Source organism: Trachypithecus francoisi, unplaced genomic scaffold, assembly GCF_009764315.1.
Source record: "Trachypithecus francoisi isolate TF-2019V2 unplaced genomic scaffold, Tfra_2.0 Lachesis_group2, whole genome shotgun sequence".
NCBI lineage: Eukaryota > Metazoa > Chordata > Mammalia > Primates > Cercopithecidae > Trachypithecus > Trachypithecus francoisi.
In genome coordinates, this window is record NW_022681465.1 from 173297449 (window position 1) to 173319837 (window position 22389).

The following is a 22389-nucleotide window of genomic DNA, read 5'->3' on the forward strand; positions in this document are numbered from 1 at the left end:
TGAAGGGTTACCTATATGTCTTAGGAGTAGTCCACATTGTCTGCATCTTTCTCATGAGGCTTGGGCTGTCACTACAACCATAGTCGTATCTCTGCCTTTACTATGATTATTGTAGCTCAAAGTTTTAAGTATAATCATACTGCAGTACTTAATGAAACTCTACCAACTACATTATCTTTATGCCCTATCCATGATGTGTCCGGAGGTGATTCCCAATTAGAGTGGACTAGGTGTAGAGGTAGTGAGCCACGAGTAAAAGGAAAAGGTCGTAATTACCTTATCACAGATTGGAGTCTACATGGAGCTTTTCAAACTAAATTTAGTCATGTCAACCTATGTTGGCATAAAGGTAATCACAGCATTGCTGCGGATGGCAACGAAACTATTATTTGGCATGATGGTGGTCTATCACCCCCTATGCCACATTTGGCTAATACCTCACAAATACAAGGTCATATTTGGAAGTTGCTAGCTGCTGGTAAACCAATGTTCACTTTCACAGGAAACATGTCCTTAAATCTTACTAATATTGCTAACCCTTTCCATATATCTTTGCATCGAAATAGTTCTAGATATGTTATTGCGTGTGTAAGAAAGCCTTGTTGTTAACAGGAATTTTTTTTTTTTTTTTTTTTTTGAGACGGAGTCTTGCTCTGTCACCCGGACTGGAGTGCAGTGGCCGGATCTCAGCTCACTGCAAGCTCCGCCCCCTGGGTTTACACCATTCTCCAGCCTCAGCCTCTCAAGTAGCTGGGACTACAGGCGCCAGCCACCTCGCCCGGCTCGTTTTTTGTATTTTTTAGTAGAGACGGGGTTTCACCGTGTTAGCCAGGATGGTCTCGATCTCCTGACCTCGTGATCCGCCCGTCTCGGCCTCCCAACGTGCTGGGATTACAGGTGTGAGCCACCGCGCCCGGCGACAGGAATTGTTAAATGGGATAATAATACAGGGGTAGTTAACTGTACAAACAATTGTACATTCTTCAGTTGTATAAATACGACTTGGTGGAATAATAATTGGAATGACTCTCATTCCGATTTATATCTACTAAGAGCCAGAAAAGAAACCTGGCTACCTGTAAACTTAGTGAATCTGCTGGGGTTATTCAAATTCACAAGGCTATGCAAGATCTTGTCCACTGCAGTCGGAGGATGGTTGGAATCGTCGTGACCGCGATGATAGGGCTTGTAGCAATTGCTTCCACCGCTGCTGTTGCTGGATTAGCTCTACACCAGAGTATACAAAATGCAGAATTTGTGCAACAGTGGCATGAACAATCACATTTGTTGTGGCAGCAGCAACGAGACATAGATGCTCATTTGACTGAGCGAGTGGATAATCTGGAGCAAGTGGTTTCTTGGTTGGGAGATCAGCTAACAGTGTTGAATACACGAGCTTTGTTGAAATGTGATTGGAATGCTACCCAATTTTGTATTACTCCTCTTCCTTTTAACAGCACTGTACATAATTGGACTGAGATAAAGAGACTTTTAATTGGTCATAATAATCTTTCCCAAGAAATACAAGAATTAACACAGAACATTTCTGAAACATTTCGCAATCGGTTACCGTTGCTGACTGGTGCAGATTTGATGACTGGTATTGCACAAAGTTTGACGTCCTTGAACCCTATGAGCCCTGTAAAAACCTTGCTGACCTCTGTTTCTAGCAATGTATTGACTGTTGTTCTTGCTTTTGTCATTTTCACAGTCTGCTGGAGACGGTGCCAAAGGGCAAACACCGAATCCCAGCGAGCTCAACATGTAATGATGGTTTTGAAAGAAATTCAAACTGGTAAATAAGGAAAGGGGAAATGTAGAGGACTATGTGCTTGCAAACGAAGCAGGGTGTTCCCGATAAGTCCTGCTCTTGCAAACAAAGCAGGACATTCCTCCCCTGCAAACAGGGAGGACAAAGGAGCCAGTTGCAAATAGCAGACCCTGGGAGCTTGTTTATATGTAAACATCTTGGAAATCCAGAAAGTCAGGGAAAGGTCAGAAAAACAATGTGTCTTGTGACTTGGTAACATTCCACAAACGATGGTATAAAATAAAGCAGAGTGTGTCATTCGGCGCGGCCGCCATGTTTGTCTTGTCTTGTCTTGTGTGTTCATTCCTTTGTTCAGGAAACATGCGGACTCCCACAAGAAAAAAGCATAAAAAGTCTAAAACAGAAAATCTTATGATTTAGGTAAGATACAATAGTAAATTTGGACACAAAAGAAAGGCATTAATCAGTTTACCAATACCATCTAAAAATATTTTTATCTCTCTGATGACTTCTATTTCTATGTTCCAAAGATAACTTTTTTTTCTTTTTTTTTTCTGAGACAAGGTCTTGCTGTCACCCAGGCTAGAATGCAGTAGCACAATCACGGCTCACTGCAGCCTCAACCTCCTGGGCTCAAACAAGCCTCCCACCTCAGTCTCCTGAGTAGCTGAGACCTCAGGTGCTGGCCACCAAGCCTGACTAACTTTCCAAAAATTTTTTTGTAGACATGGAGTCTCCCTATATTGCTCAGGCTGGTCTCAAACTCCCGGGCTCAAGCAATTCTCCCCACTCAGCCTCCTAAAGTGCTGATATTACAGGTGTAAGAAACCGTGCCCAGCCCCAAAGATAACTTTTTATGTTCTAGATTCAAATGTCTATACATTGCTTTATGATATACAAGCTTCTCAAAGTCCACATATCCAATTAACACCTTATGTTCCACTACCTCTAACTCTTACATATTACTCTTTGTGTGGTCACAGATACTCTCAAAGTAATTTCAAATCCAGTTGTCAAGTAATGTCAATTCTACTGCCTGAACACATTTCACATCCAGGTATACCTTTCACAATTCATTAATTCATTAATATGCACCTACTATGGAAAAGGCATTGAAATAAGTTCTTATTTCTCATCCAGACTAACGAGACTACAACCTCTCCAAAGGTCACTCCTTCTCCTGTTCCATTTGCCACTGACCCTTCTAACTCACTGCTAGCAGACCAATCTCGCAAAACCATAAATCTTACATTACTAGCCTCTTTCAAAAACCTATAGTTTTTAGACAACCATAAATAATTAAATTCAAATTTTTTAGCATGACTTTAAAGGTCTCCTATAACACGGTAAGGTCTTATCTCCTTACCACCACTGAGACTCAGCCCAGTGAAGTACTAATCCTTATTATAATGTATCTTATGCTTTCTTTCTCTGTGCCTTCGGTCACTTTTGTAGAATGGTAAAAATGGCTCCCAATAAATTATGTCTCCCTATGGTGATGCCCCCAGGTAATATGACTTTGCCATCTCTTTCATCAAGAGGTGGAGTCTATGTCTCCCATTCCTTAATATTAGCTGGACTTGTGACCATATAATGTGTCAGGAATAACAGTCTGGGACTTCCTTGTAGCTTCCACTTTCACTCTCAGAATGCAGCCATCATGTAAAATCCAGGCTGTCCTGCTAGAGAGAGCCATAGAAGAGGTCATGTGAAGGAGAACAAAGGCACTGTAGTAGATAGCAAGCAGCAAGGCCCAGATATGTGAACAAAGCCTTTCTTGGATCTTCTAGCTGTGGATAAACTGCTTCAGTCACTACCACATGGAACAATAGACAAGCCATTCCCACAGAGCCTTCCTGACCAATAGAATCATAAGCAACAAAATGATGGATGTTTTAAGCCATCCATCATTTTGGAGGATGCTTTTCTAATGCAGAAATAGATAACTGATACAAATATTCATTATATTTTATTTCTTTTTTTATTTTTGAGATGGATTTTCACTCTTGTTGCCCAGGCTGGAGTGCAATAGCATGATCTCAGCTCACCGCAGTCTCCACCTACCGGGTTCAAGCAATTCTCTAACCTCAGCCTCCCAAGTAGCTGGGATTACAGGCATGCGCCACTACGCCTGGCTAATTTTTTGTATTTTTAGTAGAGATGGGGTTTCTCCATGTTGGTCAGGCTGGTCTCAAACTCCCAACCTCAGGTGATCTGCCCACCTCAGCCTCCCAAAGTGCTGGCAATACAGGCGTGAGCCACCATATCCGGCATATATTTTCTTAAATTTCACTTTTTTCCTGTTCCATCTACTCAACTTTCATTGCTAAAGTCTGTTTACTCTCAGGTCCAAAGACTCCTTTTCAATAAAACCTTAATTCTCCAGAGAAATATCTCTTTCCAAAAACAATGGGTATCCTACTATGGCACTTAGAACATTCTCTCATTTCTTACAGTGCATATCTGTCTTCGTTTCAGTACAAACTCTAAAAGGGCATAATCCATTTTACCTCTTTGGTATTCCCCACAATCTTACACACAGCGCAAGTGAAATACATGAGAGTAATAAAAATAAGAACAACTAGGCAAATGGTATTTCATTTTAGTTAATCCTGCTTATTTTCTTACCTGTGGGATCCCAAGTTATATTGTGTGCTATTGATTCCAGAAAAAATTGGCCACTTTTCTGCCACTGACTATATAATTCCTAAAATTAAGAAAAGAGTCATTTAGCCCATTATGATTGGCATCTTTTCTCTGTCAAATGTGTACGTTTACGCTTGCTATTCTTACAATAACACAGTTTTAAAGATAACAAAATGTTCAATTCAGTCAACAAAAATAGAGAATATATGATAAAGAAGACATGTAAGGAATATCCATTACTGGTGGTCAAGATTCTATCTTTAGTATAAACAGCCAATAACCATATGCTACCTTGGATAACAGTCTTATTAACCTCAGATTTAATGATTAATTTATTATTACTACAGTTATAGCTAAAAATTTAATTTTAAAAGTGTCTGTGGCTTTACTATTTGATGTTTCCTTCTCTTTTACTGTTTTATCTCCATCTGAGATCATAATGGTATGTGGGAATATTCAGAATAAAAGATGTAATGTTTTGATACTACTATATAATTTATCGCCTTACAGCTTCTTAGAGCAAAATTTTTCCCTTTATTCTGCCTACAAATCAGTAAGAAATATACAATGTATTGTGACCCAGAACACATACACATACAAATAAAAACAACCTACGTTTATCCTTATTACATGTGACATACTCTGATATTTTCTCTATTTCATTCTCTTTTTAAATTCAGGTTGTGGTCTACACTAAGCTGAGTTCACAGCCCAATTACAGACTGAGACTCATACTCTCTTAACGTGGTGGCTCTCAAACTTTGGTACAACAAAGAAGAGACTGAGATGTTACTAAAAATTCAAATTTCCAAGACCTGTACCCAAAAATTCAGGTTCAAAAGTTTCAGGATGGGGCACAGAAACCTGTACTTTAACACCCCAGGTGATTTTGACATAGGTGACCTACAGAATATGCTTTCATGAAAGACTGTCTTGCAGGAATGTCTTTCAATCACAGTACATACCAGAACCCTCTCTGGAACAAGACATATAAGTGCACTGACACAATCCTACAGCTACAGATTTAGAAATTCCCAGGGCAGGATCTGGGCACATACACCCAATGGTAGTTGTGATGTGCAATTCTCATGAAGACCACCATCTTAAAAGAATACTCCGTAATATACGAAGAAAAGGAAATATTTTTACAAGGATCTGAAGATTCTGAGACTATATTCTAGAATCATAGATTTTATACATCTTTCAAGTCTGTAACTTTACCATTTGATCCACTTTAGCCCTTCTTCAAGTTTTTTATTATCCCTTCTGCAAAGTCAGTGCTGATAAGCCAATAAACCAGCCTCTTTTTGAGTTTTATATATTATATTCATAATTAGTAAAGGAGAAAATGGGCAAACACTGAAATTCTCTATTTTATCCTTCCCAATAAAGGCATTTTAACATAACATAGTGATTTTCAAAAGCCACTTATTTCATTTAATAAATATCTATTGAGTATTGAAATACACTGCTCTGGGCTGGGCGGGGAATCACCTAAAACATTGCTTTTTAGTACTGCCAATTCCTAATTCTTAAGCCTTTAAGAGGCTCAAATATTGGATTCACCAGGCAATCTATAAAAATAGAAATCAGAAGTGTGAACACTACTTCCGTGAAATTTAAAGATAAATATCAATGAACTCAGAAAATAGTTTTCATTAACACAAAGTAAGGAAAGGACGCTCACACCTAGGAATCAATACTTTGATTTTTTAAAATGGTTTTACTCTTAGTTCTGTGGCTTAACAGCTGTTTCACTGGTCAAGTCACTATATTCTTTGAGCCTACTCTACTGCCTTATTCGTAAAAAGAAGAAATAATAGCTGTACAAACTAGGTTTGAAGTAATTTGGAAAATACTAATGAGCTAAGTGAAGATGATATGAAAACTATCAAAAGATATATAAAGGTATGTCTGCTATTAAAACAGTTTAGTCCTTTATAATTAATGTATTTCTAAATGGTCTTTGACATGTTAGCCTAGAAATATTCCTATCAAGACTGAATAGATATTAATCAATTTGAGAGTTGAGCAAAGAATTTCATAAGGCTGACTTACCTAAGACCAACTAGCTAGATAGACCCAGAAATAGAAACCAGTCCTATGACCCTCAAAATATTGCTCTTTCAATGACACTATACTTATCTTCTTTCAGATGGTTTGTTTTTATTTTTATTTTTAGAGACAGGGTCTCTCTGTGTCACCCTGGCTGGAATGCAGTGCTGCAACCATTGCTCACTACAACTTCAAATTTTTGGGCTCAAATGATCCTCCCGTCTCAGCCTCCTGACCAGCTGAGACTATAGGCATGCGCCACCATGCCTGGATAAACTGTTTTAAAAATCTTGCCCAGGCTGGTTTCAAACTCTTGGCCTTATGTAATCTTCCTGCCTCAGCCTCTTAAGTAGAGAAGATTACAGGCACGAGCATTAAAGAACCTATAAAATCTACTAACATGATCCAAATATTTATAAACTATTGGGTAACCAGTTTTCAGAACTATTTCTGAGTACAGCTTCCTTATAAAGAAAAACATTCACTGACCTATTAACGATTGTATTACATGATCTAAATAATGCAAGAAAGTTAAGCCCTGAAGAGACAAAAAATCTGAATAAAGGTAGATTATAAAACAAAGAAAAAGTACTACATATGGCTGGACAAGAGTATTTGATACTAGCAATAAAGTAAGTGCCAAACTTTAGGTTACTGACTCTTGAAATATTATAAAATTAAAAATTTCAGAAATAAAATAATAAAGCATTTTAACAATTCATTGGCACGATTTATTTTAACTCTATTCCAATGAAAAATTTAAATATATTTTTAATATCAAAATGGAATTTAACATGTAGGTTCAATTATAGTATATAAGTTATACTGATGTACTTCATGATCACTCTGATTTTACGCTCTTTTAATACTTAACACACTTAAATTCCTAAAAGAAGAAATCATAAATTACTGACCAAATTTTTCTTTTGTTTCGGTAGGTTAACTGGTTCAAAAATGGAGATAACGTTTCCATAAGATGCTGCAATCTTTTAAAAAGAAAAAAAGAACTTATCAGGGATATGTTAACTTACTTATGAATCAAAAAAAAGCAAAGAAATGAATACTATAACTTTATGCCAATACACACAATTTCACTCACTGATGCTTAAGAATGTCAGTTTTGAAGACTATCACAACTGCATTAGAATCCTAGAACTGCTACTTACTATGTAACTAGCAACTTAATCTCTCCAAACGTTAGTTTCCATATCAGTGTTCATAATATGTATAATACTGTCTTCCTAACAGCATTATTTTGAGGGTTGAAATAACATTTGTAAAACACCTAGCATATAATAAGTGACATACAATATGCACAGTAAATGTTAATTATTGTCATCCATCCTCAAAATTCATAATTCCGTCAGTGTATATTAACGTTTTAAAAATATAACTTAGGTCTATTCCTCTGGAAACTCCTGAGTACATTTTAAAACATATTCTACTTTATTTATCCTTTGAATTTACTCTTTAAATTGATGGATCATAACCTTTCCTAGCTCTGTTTTATAAGGTAACTACTACTAAAATTTGAGTGAGTCTCATATGAAGAACATCAAAATATTAGAAATCAAACAGAGAGAGAGAGAGAGACAGACAGAGAGAGATTAAATGAATGAATCAGGGATAGAAAAAAGAACATACGATCTAGTAAAGAGGAAGGTAAGAAATGAGGACACAACATACATACGGAGAAAAAAACTGTGAATGGATATTTTAAGCATTCTGAGTTCTTAGGATATAGATGTCACTTGTGCTGCACTGATCTGGAGGAAGAGTTAATTTGGGCCTTTAATTATAGGTGAGATTTCAAAAAGCAGCAAGTATTCAACTTTATAAATAGGGCATAGTATGAACACAGGTGTAAACATTAAAAGAGGCAATATATGTTTAGAGGCCAATGACCACCATCCCACCAAGAAAAGAGTGCTCCTTATAACAGAATAGAGTACCTGAGACTAAAAAGGCAGGTCTGAACCAGGTTGTAAAACGCCTCACACCAAGGTGAACAATTTGAACTTTTCCAAGGTAATGGGCTAAGAATATTTTGAAGCTGATGAATAACAGGATAAATGAGGATTAATTTTCTCAGAAAAATGAATTAGGTGGTAGTACAGCACAAAGAAAAAAACAGCAGTAATAAAAATACAGGTGCCTATGATGTTAACATTTCCTTTTTTTTTTCTTGAGACAGTCTCACACTGTCGCCCGAGCTGAAGTGCAATGGCGGGATCTCGGCTCACTGCAACCTCTGCCTCCCGAGTTCAAGCGATTCTCCTGCCTCAGTCTTCTGAGTAGCTGGGATTACAGGTGCCTGACACCATGTCCAGCTAATTTTTTTTTTTTTTGTATTTCTAAGTAGAGACGGGGTTTCTCTATTTTGGCCATAATAGTCTTAACTCCTGACCTCATGATCCACCTGCCTTGGCTTCCCAAAGAACATTTCCTTCTTAAATGCAAACAGTCAAAAGTCCCCGGGTACCAGAACCTGCCAATTTTCTTCCTGATACTTTAAGGAACCACTATGATAATACCGATATCTGTAAATGAAGAAAATATTTCTTCATTAGAATGATTATAAAACCAAATGACTTCTTAATTCCTCTTTTTGTTTTTCTAGAGATGGGTCTTGCTTTGTCACTCAGGCTGCAGTGTGTGGTGCAATCAGAGCTCACTGCAGCCCGGAACTCCTGGGCTCAAGTGATTCTCCCACTTCAGCTTCCCGGGTAGCTAGAACTACAGAAGCACACCACCACATCCGGGTATTTACTTTCTATTTTTATTTTTGTAGAGACAGGGTTGCCCCAGGCTGGTCTCAAACTCCTGGTCTCAAGCGATCTGCCCACCTTGACCCTTCTAAAGCTCTGGGATTACAGGCATGAGCCACCACACCTGGCCATGATTTCTTCATGCTAACCTGGACTGTCATATAGTCTATCACAAAAAGATAGCCCATATTGGAAAGCATTAAATTAGATTTTTAACATTAACCAACTCCATGTGAGTCTAGATAGTATTAAGCAAGTTTTTATACAGTTAAGAAAGATTACAGAACAGAAGAGCTAGGAGATCAAACAAACATGAAGAGAATGAAAATAAAAATCTCAAAGATAGGCTGGGCGCCGTGGTTCACATAATCCCAGCACTTTGGGAGCCCAATGAGGGTGGATCACGAGGTCAGGAGATTGAGACCAGACTGACCAACATGGTGAAACCCCGTTTCTACTAAAAATACAAAAATTAGCCGGGTATGATGGCGGGCACCTATAATCCCAGCTATTCGTGAGGCTGAGGCAGGAGAATTACCTGAACCCGGGAGGCAGAGGCAGCAGTGAGCCGAGATTGCGCCCCTGCACTCCAGCCTGGGCAACAGAGCGAGAGTCCATCTCAAAGAAAAAAAAAATTAAAAAATAAAGGATTTTCAGCATTCCATAATAAAGAGCATTTTTGTTGTATAGCAAGAAGTCATCAGAGGCCTCAACAAAAGATAGGGGAAACGTGTAACTATATTAAAAGGAAGGAATACCATGTAACAAAAAGAATAGTAGCCCAACAAATATGTAAAGATTGAGAAAACAGAAACTCCTTTTATAATTACTATCTTTAAGTCCCAGAAAGCAACTTTTAATACTAGAAGGTTTACCTCAAATGAAGATTAGATTTAAAAACAAATGATTGGGTTCATGGACTCATATGACGATTTTGATTCCTTACACAAAATGTTCTAGTGGAATCATTTATTTGCAAAGTTCAGTCCAGTCTAGCTACAACTATACATAGGCCTTACCATCTATGCCTACATGGAGTTATTTTAAGCTATATATTATGCTGCCTTGCCTACTAGTATGACTTCCTCATTCTGGTACTACAGGAACTGTATTTAACCCGATCTAGAAAAATTTTCTACTTTGTTTCTTCTGTTTTTGTTGTTACTATTTTACTTTCAAGGTTACCTTTTTAATTTTCATATGCAAATAGAAGTTCAGATAAAGTTTTTCACTTTTCTTATGGGCTTAGAATATTATAAATTCTAGAAGAGTTTTTCATTTCCACAAAGTTACACAGCCCTTGTTACACAGAAGTTACAAGGAGATAACTACCTGTTTACAAACAAAAAAAAAACTCTAAATCATTTCCTTTAATTTGTAAATGTTGAAGATTTATTGTTACTCCTTTCCCCCAATCCAATCACCTTTTAAATACGTAAGCTTTAGAATCGTTCTGTATCAGTAAGTACTATATTTCTTTCTCAGAGAAGATGATGCTATAATTTAAAATTATATAAGAACAGAATTTCTGGCACTCTTAGAATGCATCTTAGAGAGCCAAAAATTTTTCTAGCTACACTATCTTTGAAACAAAGCCAAGTCTCTAATTCAATAGGAAATACATACTTCAGAGATTATCCTGACAAAAACCATATTCCAAACAAATTTGTATATTACAAGATTACAAACCTTGCCTTGTTGCATTGAACAGTCTACACATCCCACTTGAATATTTCCATGTTTAGCTCCTGGGATTATCTGTAATCTTTCAAAATCGCTTCCCAATATTACAATGTCACATCCAGATGCATAAGCCTAAAAAATAAAATAAAATAAAAATGATAAAAGTGTCAAGGAAACATTTACCATGTAGAATACTAGTATTAACTATCGTATTTTAAGGCAGGGAGAACAAATGTTTTAAAAGACCAATTTTAGATGTTTTCTTCAAAAAAAATCTGTATTTGGAACTATTTCCCTTACCTCCCAATATATAGCCTATTAGCAAATTCTGTCAGTCCCATCTGCAAAATATGCATCAACTCTGTCCACTTTTTTCATCTCCAATGAATGACCCTTGTCTAAACCAAACCATGATATTTCTCTCCTGTCCTACTATTAATAGTGAACTTCCATTCTTGCCTCCCTCTAATGCATTTCCACAAAGAGTGATACTTGAAAAATGTTTATTGCACCAAGTAATTTTCCCTGCTTAAACCCCTCAATAGTTTTTCACTGCACTTGGAATAAAATCTCAACACCTTACCATGGTCAATATCCTAAAAGGTGGTCCCTCTATAAACCCATCTCAGGCTATTCTTTCCTTCTCTCAGTTGGCTCTTGTTTCTGTTCCTTTTTCCATCTCAAGGTGTTTATCTGCCTGGTCTTTTCTAGTTAGCTGCTTTCCAACATTCAGGTCACAGTTCTCAACCACTATCTCTCCCATTACTTTCTATCACATCACAGTTTATTTTCTTCATGGCATATATCACAATTTTTAAATGTCTTGTTTATTGTCCATGTCTATTTTTAAAAGTTAAATTCCAAAAAGGAAGGATTCAAGTTCATCTTGTTCTCTACTCTCGTCTTCAATTCTAAAACAAGGGCCTAGAATGCAGCTAATAATTTATAAATGGAATAAATGAAACATTTTATTTCACAAAAACAGTCACCACAACAAAAGAAAGTATACACAGTTCAAGACTTGTTGGCAGGCATTTCATAGCTCTTTTTCAATTTTACAACAGTTAACATAACTCTCCCAACTAGAACTCTTTTTTTGTGTGTCCTTTTCCCTACCACCCTTCTTTGATCACAGGAGTTTCTTCCATTACAGGTACATGGTTGTTCTCCTAGGATTCATATTATAGGCTGGACCACGTTACAATAATAAAACATTTAACACAAACTGTTTTCCAACCTGAGTTCATAAAGTTTTTATCAACTCTCTACTTGCTCCTCATTTTTGCACAAGCATATATATTTAAAAATTATACTTTAGGCTAGGCGCAGTGGCTCACGCCTGTAATCCCAGTACTTTAGCAGGTGGAGGCAGGCAGATCACCTGAGGTCTGGAGTTCAAGACCAGCCTGATCAACACGGAGAAACCCTGTCTCTACTAAAAATACAAAATTAGCCAGGCATGGTCGTGCATGCCTGTGATCTCAGCTACTTGGGAGGCTGAGGCAGGAGAATCGCTTGAACCCAGGAGGTGGAGGCTGCAGCAAGCTGAGATCACGCCACTGCACTCCAGCCTAGATAACAAAAGTGAAACTCCGTCTCAAAAAAAAAAAAAATACTTCATATATACTTTATCTTAATTCCTACCAAAACCAAAATTATTCTGTATATGCTATCAAAAAGTATTTAAAATGGCACTTGAGAAAACATACAAATGAATGTGCTATATGGAAAAGAAAATCAAGGCCCAAATAAGTTGATAGCGTCTTAATGGCAGAGTGGGCTTCAGAACCTGATCTCTTGATTCTTGGTTTCCTGCTATTTCCATGGCACCAACACAGGGCCTTCCCTACTTAACATGTTTGCCTGGAATTTCACCTAAAAATAAGAAAGAATAATCAAGTATGATTCCACTAGTATCACAAAGTGAAAAGAACTGGCTCAAACAAACAAAGAATCACATGATGATCTGCTCTCCTATATAAATATCCATGATGGGGTCATAAGACTTGTCATAAGACCATTAGCAAGAATAAATTCCAAAGGCTAATTTTAAGAGAAGTTGTCTTTCAAATAATTTAGAAACTAATTTTTCTCCTTGATATTAAATTTTGAGAATACTAATTGTCACTGTTTCTCAAAATACTGTGTTGAATTTTACATGTTTACAATTTAGATTTGCTCCCTTCTAAACAACATTTTCAGTTTCCTTTCAGTGGAATAAAAAACTCATGTCTTCATAACTTCACCTTTGTTATACATGAAATTATCTACCTAATTTCAGATATTATGTTGCAAGTATTTTGTCAAACATGACCCAAAATTTTCCCACATCAAGTCTATATTAATTTTGAAGCACCACGCAAATTACTATTTAATACAAGTATTACACTTGCAGAGTTGAGAAATGTAAAGTAATCCCAAAAATAAATACTTAGTACTATACAGAGGAAAACACCAACTAATAACACAATTACCACTTCATCATTCAATGACTTATCTAGTTCTGGATTACCTTTGTTCTTTTGTTGCTGCTGCATCATACTACTACTATTTGACTTTTTCTCAGAGATGGTACTAGAAGTTACAAAGCTGTCTCTGTTGTCTTGGTAAATTTTAACTCAAACAAAATTACTGAACTTGGCTGGGTGGGGTGGCTCACACCTGTAATCCCAGAACCTTGGGAGGCCAAGACAGGCGAGTCGCTTGGGTCCAGGAGTTAAAGACCAGCTTGGGCTACATGGCAAAACCGCCTCTACAGAAAACACAAAAAATTACCTGGTTGCCGTGGCGCACACCTGTAGTCCCAGCTACTCAAAAGGCTGAGGTGGGAGGATAACCTGAGCCCAGAAGGTCAAGGCTGTGGTGAGCATCACTACACTCCAGTCAGGGCAACACAGTAAGACCTTGTCTAAAAATAAAAAATAAAATTTTAGGCCAGGCGCGGTGGCTCAAGCCTGTAATCCCAGCACTTTGGGAGGCCGAGACGGGCGGATCACGAGGTCAGGAGATCGAGACCATCCTGGCTAACACGGTGAAACCCCGTCTCTACTAAAAAAAACTACAAAAAACTAGCCGGGCGAGGTGGCGGCGCCTGTAGTCCCAGCTACCCGGGAGGCTGAGGCAGGAGAATGGCGTGAACCTGGGAGGCGGAGCTTGCAGTGAGCTGAGATCCGGCCACAGCACTCCAGCCTGGGTGACAGAGCGAGACTCCGTCTCAAAAAAAAAAAATAAAATAAAATAAAATAAAATAAAATTTTAAAAAAATTGCAGCAAGTCTGCAGTTCCTTCCTCTACTGAAGACTTGAACCCCTCAAAGTAATTTGTGAAGGCTGAAATCAACTTCTTCCAAACTCTTGGTAATATTGATATTTTGACCTCTTCCTATGAATTGCAAGTGTCCCTAATGGCATCTAGAGTCACCGGTGAAGCCTTTCCAGAAGGTTTTCAATTTACTTTGTCCTGATCCATCAGAGAAATCATTATCTATAGCAGCTACAGCCTTATGAAATATATTTCTTAAATAAGACTTTAAAAGTTGGAAGCATTTCTTGGTTCATGGACTACAGAATGAATGTTGTGTTAGCAAGCATAAAAACCACATTAATCTCCTTGTGCACCTGCATCGGAGCTCTTGGGTGATCAGGTCATTGCCAATGAACAGCAATATTTTGAAAGGAAATCTTTTTTCTCAGCAGTAGGTCTCAACAGTGGGCTGGAAATATTTAGTAAACTGTGCTGTAAACAGAGGTGCTGTCATCTGGGCTTTGTCGTTCCATTTGTAGAGCACAGGCAAAATAGGTTTAGCATAATTCTTAAAGACTCTAAGATATTCAGAATGGTAAATGGGCATGGGCTTCAACTTAAAGTTGCCAACTGCATTAAACCCTAACAAGAGTCAGCCTGTCCTTTGAAGCTTTGAAGCCAGGCATTGACCTCTCCTCTCTAGCTATGAAAGGCCTAGATGGCATCTTCTTCTAACAGAAGGCTGTTTCATCTACTTTAAAATCTATGCTCTCACATAACCACCTTCATGAATTATCTCAGCTAGATCTGGATAACATGCTGAAGCTTCTACATCAGTCAGCATTTGCTGCTTCACCTTGTACTTAAAGGTTATAAAGATGACTTATTTCCTTAAACCTCATGAATTAACGTCTACTGGCTTCAAACTTTACTTTGCAGCTTCCTCACTTCTCCCAGTCTTCATGGAATTGAGAAGAGTTAGGGTCTTGCTCTGGATTAGGCTTTGGCTTAAAGGAATGTTGTGGTTGGTCCAATCTTCTAGCCAGACCACTCAAACTTTCTCCACATAAGCAACAAGGCTATTTTGCTTCCTTATCATTCATGTCTTCAATGGAGCAGAACTTTTATTAAAAGTTTCCTTTGGAATTTGCCCTTTGCATTTACAACGGCTAACTAGTACAATAGGCCCAGCTTTTGGCCCAACTCAACACACCCTCCTCACTAAACTTAATCATTTCTAGCTTTTGATTTAAAGGAAGAGACCTTTCACTTGAACACTTAAAAGACACTGTAGGGTTGTAACTATTCTAATTTCTGTATCATTGTGTCTCAGTGAATAGGGAGGTCTGAGCAGAAAAGAGATATGACAGAAAAGCCAATTGGTGGTGCAGTCACAATACACAAAACATTTATTAAGTTTACTGTCCTACAGGAGTGCAGTTCATTGGCATTCCACAACCATTACAATAGTAACAAAGATCACTGATCACCATAACAGGTACAATAATAATTTTAAAAGGGGCCAGGTATGATGGCTTACACCTGTAAACCCAGCATGTGGGGAGGCTGAGGCAGGCAGATCACTTGAGGTCAGGAGTTCAAGACCAGCCTCGCCAACATGGTGAAATCCCGTCTCCACTTCAAATACAAAAATTGGTCAGACATGCTTGTTTGAACCCAGGGGGCGGAGGTTGCACTGAGCCAAGATCTTGCTGCTGCACTCCAGCCTGGATGACAGAGCGAGACTCTGTTCAAAAATAATAATAATAAAAGTGTGAAATATTTTGAGAATTACCAAAATGCGACAGAGACACAAAGTGAGCTCATGCAGCTGGGAAAATAGTGCTGACAGATTTGCTCAACAAAGGGTTGCCACAAAACTTCAATTTGGAGTTCAAGACCAGCCTGACCAATCTGGAGAAACCTCGTCTCGACTAAAAATACAAAATTAGCTGGGTGCAGTGGCGTATGTCTGTAATCCCAGCTACTCAGGAAGGCTGAGCCAGGAGAATTGCTTGAACCCAGGAGACAGAGGTTGCGGTGAGCCAAGATTGTGCCATTGCATTCCAGCCTGGGCAACAAGTGTGAAACTCTGTCTCAAAATTAAAAAAAAAAAAAAAAAGGCAGTACCAAAAATGAAGCAGCTATGCACAAGACTGATGCTTGTAATCCCAGCACTTTGGGAGGCCAGGGTGAGTGTATCACTTAAGGCCAGGAGGTTGAGACCAGCCTGGCCAAAATGGCAAAACCCCATCTCTACTAAAAAATACAAAAATAAGCAGGGTGAAGTGGTGCACACCTGTAATTCCAGCTACTTGGGAGGCTGAGGCATGAGAATTGCTTGAATCCAGGAGGTTGCAGTGATCTGAGATTGTGCCACTGCACTCCAGCCTGGGTGATGGAATGAGACTCTGTCTCAAAAACATATATATATAAAGGAGCTCCAATTTGTCTGGCAAAACATTCATCAAGGGAAACCACATAGGCCAGGAAGGAGCGAGATGACACTTTCAAAATGCTAAAAGACAAAATACGGTCTTCTACAAATACTGTAGCCAGCAAAGTTATCCTTCAAATATGAAGGAGAGATAAAGTATTTCCCAAAGGGTGACAAAATCCACCACCTTCAAGACTTGCAAAAATGCTACAGGGAGTTCTTCAACATGAAACAAAAAAACCACTAACATGCAAAAAAAAAAATTTTTTTGGAAGATACAAAACTCAATGGAAAAATTAAGTCACATACACATTTAGAAGAACACTATAATTGTGGTGTGTAACCTATTCATAACTCTATTATGAAGCCCAAAAGACAAATCTATCAAAAACAATATCTACAGTAACTTTTTAAGAGATAGGCAATATAAAAACATGCAAATTAAGAGAACTGAAAGCCAAAAATGTGAATATAGAATTTTATTTTTATTTGTTTCTATTATTTGAGATATATATAAGCTGTCATAGCTTTAAGATAATAATGCACTTCAATAAGATGTCTTATGTGAGCCCTCATGGTAGCCACAGTGCCAAAACCAATAATAAATTATTTAAAAATAAACAGTAACAAAGTAAAACACACTATCAGAGAAGAGCATTTAACCACAAAGGATGACAGTAAGAAAGGAAGAGGAGTAGAAAAGCAACCAGAAAAACAACAAAATGCCAGTAGTAAATCCTTACGTACCAATAATATTTTTTTAAAAGGAAAACCCACAATTACTTTTGCACCAACCTAATAACACAATGTAAAGGGGCTTTATTCTCCCATTAGAAGGCACAGAGTGGCTGAATAAATGAAGAAAAAAGAGCCAATTATATACTGTCCACAAGAAACCCATCTCACCAATAAAAGCATACATAGACTGAAAGTGAAGGGATGGAAAGAGATATTACATGCAACTGAAAACCAAAAAATAGGCGGACTAGCTATACTTACATCAGATAAAATATGCTACAAATCAAAGACTATAAAGAGACAAAGATTACTATATAATGATAAAGCAGTCAATCCAGAAATAGGATGTAACAATTATAAATATCTCCATCACCCAACACCAGAGCTCTCAAGCATATAAAGCAAACACTGCTGGGCATGGTGCCTCACACTAGTAATCCTAGCACTTTGGGAGGCCAAGACTGGCAGGTCACCTGAGGTCAGGAGTTCGAGGCCAGCCTAGCCAACATGGTGAAGCCTTCTCTCTACTAAAAATACGAAAATTAGCTGGGCATGGTGGGGGGTGCCCGTAATCCCAGCAACTCGGGAGGCTGAGGCAGAAGAATTGCCTGAACCTGGGAGAAAGAGGTTGCAGTTAACCAAGATCACGCCATTGCACTCCAGCCTGGGCAACAGAATGAGACTCTGTCTCAAATAAATAAATAAATAAATAAATAAATAAATAAAAATAAAGCAAGCATGAATAGATCTAAATAGAATGCAATACAATAACGTAGGAGAATTTAACACCCCACTCTCAGTGATAGACAGATCATCTAACAGAAGAATCAACAAAGAAATATCAGTTAAACGATACACTAGATCTAATAGGCCTGACATTTAAAGAACACCCACCTAACGGCTGCAGAATACTTATTATTTTCATCAGCACATAGACTACTGCCAAAAATAGACATATCTGGGTCACAAAACAAGTCTGAACAATTTTTTTAAAAAGAGAAATCATATAAAGTATCTTTTCTCACTACAATGGAATGAAACTAGAAATAAGTAAGAAAACCTTCGGAAACTTCACAAATATGCTCCTGAATGACCAATGGATCAATAACAAAATTAGGAAGGAAATGAAAACTTTCTTAAAACCAATGAAAATGGGAATACAACATAAAATCTATAGGATACAGCAAAAGCAGTACTAAGAAAAGTTGAAAGCAATAAATGCTTATATTTAAAAAGTAGAAAAAAGAAAAAAAGTAGAAAGACTTCAAATAACCTAATAATACACCTCAAGGAACTTGAAAACCACGAGCAAATCAAACCCAAATTCATATGAGGAAAAAATGAAGATCAGAGCATAAATAAATGAAACTGAGACAAAAAGATCAACGACATGAAACTTTTTAATGAAAAGTTAAAGAAAATAAACAAACCTTTGGCTTGTCTAACAAAAATAGAGAAGACCCAAATAAGTAACAAATTAAAAAGAAGACATAACAACTAGATCAAAGAAATAAAAAGAATCCTTATGAACAACTATATACCAGCAAATTCAATAAAATCCAGAAGTGAGTGGATAAATTCCTGGACACATACAACCTACCAAGATTGAACCACAAGGAAATAGAAAACCTCAACAAATCAATAATGAGTAATGAGATGGAAGCCATAATAAATAGTATTTTATCAAAGAAAAGCTCAGGACCTGATCATTTCACTGCTGAATTCTATCAAACATTTAAAGAAGAACTAACACCAATTCTACTCAAACTCTTCAAAAAAAATTGAAGAGAAAGGAAGACTTCCAAACTCATCTGGAGACCAGCATTATCCTGACACCAAAACCAGACAAAACAACAATAACAAAAATCTACAAGCCCATATCACACATGAAGACAGATACAAAAATTCTCAATAAAACACCTGCAAACCAAATTGAACAACACACTAAAAGATCATTCACCATGATAAAGCGGTATTCATCCCAGGGACGCAAGGATGGTTCAACATATGTGATATGGTTTGGCTCTGTGTCCCCACCCAAATCTCATCTTGAATTGTACTCCTATAATTTCCATGTGTTGTGGAAGGGACCAGGTGGGAGAGAACTGAATCATGGAGGTGGTTTACCCCATACTGTTCTCGCGGGAGTGAATAAGTCTTACGAGATCTGATGGTTTGATAAGGGGAAACCCATTTCGCTTGGCTCTCATTCTCTCTCTTGCCACCGCCATGTGAAATGTGCCTTTCACCTTCGGCCATGATTGTGAGGCCTCCCCAGCCATGTGGAAATGTAAGTTCAATAAACCTCTTTTGTAACTTGCTCAGTCTTGGGTATGTCTTTATCAGCAGCATGAAAAGAGACTAATACAATATGTAAATCAATAAATGTGATATATCACCTTTACAGAAACAAGAACAAAAACCGTATGATAGTTTCAATAGATCCTGGAAAAGCATTTGATAAAATTCAACATCCCTCTATGATAAAAACCCTCAACAAAACTGGGCATAGGAGGAACATTCCTCACAATAATAAAGATTATTTATGACAAACCCACAGCTAACGTCATTCTAAATAGGGAAAAACTGAAGATTTTTCCCCTAAGATCTGGAACGAGAATGCCCACTTTCACCACTTTTATTCAATACAGTACTAGAAGTCCTGGCCAGAGCAGTTAAGCAAGAGAAAAACATAAAGGGTAACCAAATTGGAAAAGAAGTCAAATTGGCCTTGTTCACAGATGATATGACTGTATACTCAGAACAGCCTTAAGACTCCACCAAAAAAACCTGTTAGAATGGATAAACAAATTCTGTAAAATTCCAGGATGCAAAATCAACATTCAAAAATCAGCAGCATTTCTATACATCAATGGTGTACAGAATAGCATACACCATTGTGCGCTCACGGTGAGCAATCTGCCAAAGAAATCAGAAAGCAATCCCATTACAATAGCTACAAAGAACAGAAAAAATCCAGGAATTAATTATTATTATTACTACTATTTTATTTATTTATTTTGAGATAGATTCTCACTCTGCCACCCAGGCTGGAATGCAGTGGTGCCAATCTAGGCTCACTGCAGCCTCTGTCTCCTGGGTTCAAGCCATTCTCATGCCTCAGTCTCCCGAGTAGCTAGGACTACAGGTGCACACTACCATGCCTGGCTAATTCTTTTGTATTTTTAGTAGAGACCGGGTTTCACCATGTTGGCTAGGCTGGTCTTGAACTCTTGGCCTCAAGTGATCTCCCCTCCTCAGCCTCCCAAAGTGATGGGATTACAGGAATGAGCCCCCCGTGACCAGCTGGAATTAATTTAACCAAAGAAGTGAACGATTTGTACACGGAAAACTATAAAGCTGATGAAAGAAATTGATGCAGACACACAAACAATGGAAAGATATTCCATGCTCACGGACTGGAAGAATTAATATTGTTAAAATGACCATACCGAAAACAATTTTAGGATTTTTTTTTTTTTTTTTTTTTTTTTTTTCCTGAGATGGAGTTTCACTCTTGTTGCCCAGGCTGGAGTGCAAAGGCGCGATCTCGGCTTACCACAACTTCCACCTTCCAGGTTCAAGCAATTCTCCTGCCTCAGCCTCCCGAGTAGCTGGTATTACAGGCATGTGCCACCACGGCCGGCTAATTTTGTATTTTTAGGAGAGACGGGGTTTCTGCATGTTGGTCACACGCTGGTCTTAAGCTCCCAGCCTCAGATGATCCACCCGCCTCAGCCTCCCAAAGTGCCAGGATTATAGGCGTGAGCCACAGCACCCGGCCAAGGATCGTGTTTTCTACTTCTGCGAAGACTGTCTTTGGTATTCTGATACAGATTACATTCTTCACAGAAATAGAAAAAATGACCCTACAATTGATGTGAAGCCACAAACATCCCAAATAGCCAAAACAATTTTAAGCAAAAAGAACCCTTTTGGGGAAAAGGGCAGGCACGGTGGCTCATGCCTGAAATTGCAGCATTTTGGGAGGCCGAGGCGGGCGGATCACTTGAGGTCAGGAGTTTGAGACTAGCCTGGCCAACACGGCAAAACCCCATCTCTACTACAAATACAAAAATTAGCCAGGCATGGTGGTGCGCACCTGTAATCCCAGCTACTTGGAGGCTGAGGCAGGAGAATTGCTTGAACCCAGGAGGCAGAGGTTGCAGGGAGCCGAGATCGAGCCACCGCACTCCAGCCTGGGAAACAGCACAAGACTCTGTCTTAAAAAGGAAAAAGATATGAACAGACATTTCTAAAAAGAAGACATACAAATGGCCAACACGTATATGAAAAAATGCTCAACATCACAAATCATCAGAAAAATGCAAATAAAAACTATAAAGATACATAATCTCACCCCAGTTAAAATGGCTTTTAACAAGAAGACTGGTGATAGCAGATGTTCTCAAAAGATGCAGAGAAAGGGGAACCCTGGAACTGTGTTGGTGGGAATGTAAATTAGTACAACCACTATGAATAACTGTATGCAGGTTCTCAAAAACCCAGTAACTGGTTAGGTACAGTGGCTCAGGGCTGTAATGCCAGCACTTTGGGAGGCCAAGGCAGGCAGATCACCTTAAGACAGGAATTTGAGACCAGTCTGTCTCACATAAAACCCCATCTCTACTAAAAACACAAAAATTTGCCAGGCGAGGTGGCGCATACCTGTAATCCAAGCTACTCAGAGGCAGAGGCAGAAGAATCGCTTGAACCCAGGAGGCGGAGGTTGCAGTGAGCCGAGACTGTGTCACTGTACTCCAGCCTGGGCAACAGAGCAAGACTCTATCTCAAAAAAACCAAAAACCTAATAACTGAACAACCATATGATCCAGCAATTCCATTATTGGGTATATATCCAAAAGAATGGAATTCAATACATCAAAAAGACATTTATGTGCCCATGTTTATTGTAACACTACTCACAGTACCCAAGATAATAAAATCAACCTAAGTGAGTGCACATCAATGGATGAAAAAAACGTAGTATATGTACACAATGAAATATTATTCAGCCATTAAAAAGAATGAAATCCTGCCATTTGCAG

General features: G+C 38.2%; 2 protein-coding genes across 6 annotated transcripts in view; one reads left to right on the plus strand and one right to left on the minus strand.

Moving 5' to 3' along the window:
* Positions 1-22389, minus strand: part of DMXL1 (Dmx like 1) — a 178854-nt gene that overhangs the window by 143025 nt on the left and 13440 nt on the right. For all 5 annotated transcript variants that reach the window (XR_004430118.1, XM_033181474.1, XM_033181471.1 and 2 more), the window contains 3 exons: positions 10930-11055; positions 7387-7458; positions 4400-4478 (listed from right to left, as the gene is read on the minus strand). Coding sequence is in view for 4 of the 5 variants with exons in the window: in XM_033181474.1 (XP_033037365.1) it covers positions 4400-4478; positions 7387-7458; positions 10930-11055 (277 nt within the window). In the remaining variant the exon portion in view is untranslated. The remainder of the gene's footprint in view (positions 1-4399; positions 4479-7386; positions 7459-10929; positions 11056-22389) is intronic.
* LOC117065977 (endogenous retrovirus group K member 7 Env polyprotein-like) lies at positions 1093-3619 on the plus strand. The gene is made up of 2 exons (XM_033181475.1): positions 1093-1848; positions 3609-3619. The coding sequence occupies exon 1, from the start codon at positions 1123-1125 to the stop codon at positions 1801-1803; it is 681 nt and encodes a 226-aa protein (XP_033037366.1). The 5' UTR covers positions 1093-1122; the 3' UTR covers positions 1804-1848; positions 3609-3619.

Excerpts from the sequence above, each read along its gene's own strand:
- LOC117065977 (XM_033181475.1), top strand. The coding sequence starts at position 1,123 with ATGCAAGATCTTGTCCACTGCAGTCGGAGGATGGTTGGAATCGTCGTG.